General features: G+C 34.0%; 1 protein-coding gene across 2 annotated transcripts; it reads left to right on the forward strand.

Moving 5' to 3' along the window:
* Positions 1 to 516: 516 nt before the first annotated feature.
* LOC106101847 lies at positions 517 to 2,564 on the forward strand. Of its 2 annotated transcripts, none has more exons than XM_013281187.1 (2): positions 517 to 638; positions 1,622 to 2,564. In XM_013281187.1, the coding sequence occupies exon 2, from the start codon at positions 1,651 to 1,653 to the stop codon at positions 2,449 to 2,451; it is 801 nt and encodes a 266-aa protein (XP_013136641.1). In that variant the 5' UTR covers positions 517 to 638; positions 1,622 to 1,650; the 3' UTR covers positions 2,452 to 2,564. The 2 variants fall into 2 exon arrangements, with proteins under 2 accessions (XP_013136641.1, XP_013136642.1); XM_013281188.1 differs by having other exon boundaries at positions 517 to 628.
* The last annotated feature ends 1,777 nt before the right edge of the window (positions 2,565 to 4,341 follow it).

Below are 4,341 nucleotides of genomic sequence, written 5' to 3' on the forward strand. Positions count from 1 at the left end.
TAAAACAATATTATCAATTTAGCCCGCAGCCGAGTTACTTGTATTCGATGTAAGTACAATCGGGAAATCTAACGGTGTTCCACTTTAAAGCGTCGTTTGAAACTTTTGTACAAATTGAGATCATAATGCCAAACAGTAACACGTCGTTTGTGGAACTTACTGCTACCTAATTGGCAAGAAAAGACGGAGTTTCTCTCATCTATACTATTATAATATAGCGTAAACACACAATTCTTTGTTGCCTAAGATGTCAGCAATTACAGCATATTTTTGAAAAAATCTTGTTTTAATAAAAAGCCCTACATACGTCACGTTTTAGGCTATATATTTTCACGCAATAAGCTTATGGGGTAATATTTTGGATAAAAACCTTAATATGGGAAAGAGACCATAAGTTGCTGCCATCATCAAAGAAGCAAGAATGTCAAAGTTTGTCATGTCATGTCATTTTGACATTTGCTATTGATAATTTGACAAACGTAAACAATAAAATAAATTTTCACAATTTCATGCGGATGAAGCCACACAGGAACAGCTAGTTAAAAATAATGCAACTTTTCTAAAAGTACAATACTTCGGATTGCCTCAACTATATGTGTTTATATTAATTTTAGACTGGAAAATGAATGTAAACATCGGTATTTTCTGTTTTCTCGTTTTTAGATTTTAATTTAGATTTTACACATGTATCACATATAGTTGTAGATTCTACACTACTTAGCTATGAATAGTATAGACGTCTGAAGTATCTTAGGTCATTAGATGATGAGAATAAAGCATGTATTGCCGTTATTCGGTAAATAGCTATTTCTAAATCTTTGACTCAAAGGCAATAGAAATCGATATATTCGATAAATCGAAAGTCATCAAATTTAATTCAAAAATGTTATCCTTTTTAACAAAGAAAATCTTAAAGAGCTAACAAAACCTTATTCCAACTAAAGCACTCATATGCGAAATGATCTTCACCGGCCTCTAACAAAACGACTAGTATTTTTTGTTGTTAGTACAAATATTTTAAATCTAATTGCTACCGGATATTCGACCTTAAAACGTAACACATAAGAACCACATCGAGTTTTAAAAATGCATATAGATTTTTGCAACGAAGAAATGGGCTAGGTGGCGTATGAAACGACTCAGGTACGATTTTTTCCAGTGCAATTCGATTGGGATTGCATCGAGTAATCGAATACACCGAGCGATTCGGCATCGATTGGTTTTCAACTGTTGATAGTTAATTTCGACTGTCATTAATAAGGATGTTTGAGCTTCGAAAGCTCTTCGATACGATTGTAAGCTTTGTTTGAAGTCGGTTTTATCGTATGCTTTGAACTGTTATGCCAGTAACATTTATGTTCTGTTACTTTTTCTTTTATTGTAATTAAAAGTTGGGAAAAATCTCCGTTTTTAGTGGAAGTTTTTATTTAGTACAACGTGGCATTTTTGCCTAGTCCATTCCTCTATAGTCAAAAAGTTATTTTTAAGTTGACTGGCAACATTTTTGTCATTGTCAGATTGTCATTGTTTTGCAATATGACAGCGTCAAATGTTAAAATGATAAAGCGAAATATTTAGAAAAGATATATGTTTTTTGTTTAATTCTCCATCAAAATTACAGTGAAAAAAATCAGCATATATTAACAGGCAATGCAGTTGAACATTTTAGATGACGAAACAGATTATAATTGCCAATGTTGTGGTGAAGAAGCACTTCAAAGAAACGAGCTTGTAAATTCCAAAGCAACGACTACAGATCTTTATTTTATTGGTACAGTATGGATGACCGCAATGAAATCAGCTCTGCTCGGCGCAAGCTATTTAATACCAGTAGTAGAAGCTGCAAATCCACCTCCTCCTCCACCTACAAAGCCTCCACCTATGAAATATCAAGAACTACCATTATATAAAAGCCCACATAATGAGTACAATGAATATGTTGAATACAAAGATAAATGCGCCGAACGCAATGTCAAAGTGATGCGTAGATTTTTTTTGCCTTATGTAACAATTTTAAGGAAAGGAGTACAAACAAACACTTGTAAATTGGTACTTTGTATAAGAGACGGTGTTTGTAGTATGAAGAAATCTATATGTGAATCAAAGGAACAATTCACAGCGACAATGAGAGATAATGAAAATATGACTATTAGAAGGGGTGTGGTTGTGGCTGGAACTGGTATTGGATATTTATTAGGAGGTGGCCGAGGTATACCGAGACGCATATTCATGACAGGTGCTGGCGCTGCCTCAGCTGGAGCTCTCTGTTTCCCTAAAGAAACTGATGAAGCGTTTAGAACTTTTACATACTACAGTGGTAAAACAATAGTTCGAGTTGCAAATTTAATTTGCCGCCGGGATTTCGGTTGGAGAGAAAGACTACCGTGTAAAGATGATTTGCCAGTTACTACCGGTAAAATTATAGGTCAATGCCCTCCTAAAAAGAATTGACACTAACAGATGTACAAGATATAGAACTTGCATTTCCCGTTATAAAATCCTTAAGATCTGTAAATTCGAGTGCGTAAAACATTTTAAGAACTAATAAATAAATAAACCATTAATTTGTTTATTTTCTTCCGATATTATTAATTCGAAGGGGGCTTTGAATCAAAAGATAAGTAAGAACGGTGTCAACATGAGTGTGTCATCAATTATCATAGTCAATTTGAAATCAGGTTTAAGCAAGATAGAGCAACGAACTATTCATTTATTGTTATCGGAACAAGGTTTCTCTAGGGAAGTTAGCGTATGGTCTAAAAATAAAGCATAATAATTATAAGTATGGTAATGTAATACTCATTAATATTATTCATGTAGCAAAAGTAAATTCACAATACCACAAAAAACTGATGATTTTTAGGTTATATTCCAAAGAATAATGACAGTCGATTTCATTTAGAGAAGTCACCTTCGATGGCGATTTAAATGTCGAGTCCAAAAAAATATAAGTCATCTATACTATTATAATAAAGCGTAAACACACACATCTTTGTTGCCTAAGATGTCAGCAATTATAGCATATTTTTGAATAATTCTATTTTTATTAAAAAGCCCTACACTAGCGTCACACTTAAGGTTATATGTTTAACGGCATTAAACTTAAGGGGTAAATATTTTGGATAAAAACCCTAATGTGGGAAAGAGACCATAAGTTGCTACCAACATCCAAGGAAGCAAGGTTGTCATGATTTGTCATAATGTCATGTCATTTTGACATTTGAAATTGATAATTTGACACATGTAAACAACAAAATAAAATTTTCATAATTTTATGCGAATGAAGACGCACGGGAACAGCTAGTAGTGTAATACCACAAAGGGCCTTTTGTCCATGTCATGAATGTAACAAAAATCAGCTTAATTTATATTTAGTATCTATCGCTTCTAGCTTATGACATGACCCTACACCGAATTGTAACGCCCTCTAGCATGATGGCCAGTTTAAATTTGTGGACTTAGTGAGCATTGGCCCGTGAACCTTTGTTGGAGCTATACGGTTATGGACGCAATCGGCCATTGTTCTTTATTTATTTTGACAAAGTCTTAGTATTGTTTCCGTTAGTCTCGATTGTTAAGTTTTTTCGGCCAGAACGATTCGTTACAAGTTAGATAAGAGCGGTGCTAAATACTGTCGAGTTAGTTAACATTATAATTATTATCCATAGCTAAATATATATCGCCAATGAGGAGCTCTCAGCCTAAAATAAGTTGTTTTTTTTTAATTGCAAAACCAGTGCTTGACCACTATCCCACCGAGACTAAGGTGAAGATATGGTCGAAGGATGGTACGCGCTAGTTTAGTAAGTACCGATTCACCCTGCTAGTTAGGGGTATCTAGACCATAGTCAACTACGCTGGTCTATTGCGGATTGGTACAACACGTGTCTTCGACGTTATGTGTAGGTTCCACCTCTATAACACAATAATAGCTAATACAATTACAAGAAAGTAATAATTATGAGTGTCCTCAGTAGGAATATCTTTGCCTATATTTAGGAAACTTGATCTGCTATCATACTAATATTATAAATGCGAAAGTTAAGATAGATGGATGGATGTTAGGGTTTGTAGCCTAAACGGCTAAACGAATCTGGATAAAATTTGGCATAGATGTAGTACATAATTTGGATGAACACCTATGTGTTCGTGTGAATTAAAAAAAAAGTAAGTAGCCTATGCTACTTACTTTTATTTGAATTCGTCGCGAACGGAGTCGGGGGCTAAAGCTAGTATATTACAATGATAAACGTAACCGTTTCTATGTTAGTCGTTTATCAGCAAGCATATTAGCATAGGTATCTATATTTAAATTGGGTTAATTAATTTAATTTATGTCTA

Source organism: Papilio polytes, unplaced genomic scaffold (genome assembly GCF_000836215.1).
Source record: "Papilio polytes unplaced genomic scaffold, Ppol_1.0 DF823935.1, whole genome shotgun sequence".
NCBI classification, from domain to species: Eukaryota; Metazoa; Arthropoda; class Insecta; order Lepidoptera; family Papilionidae; genus Papilio; species Papilio polytes.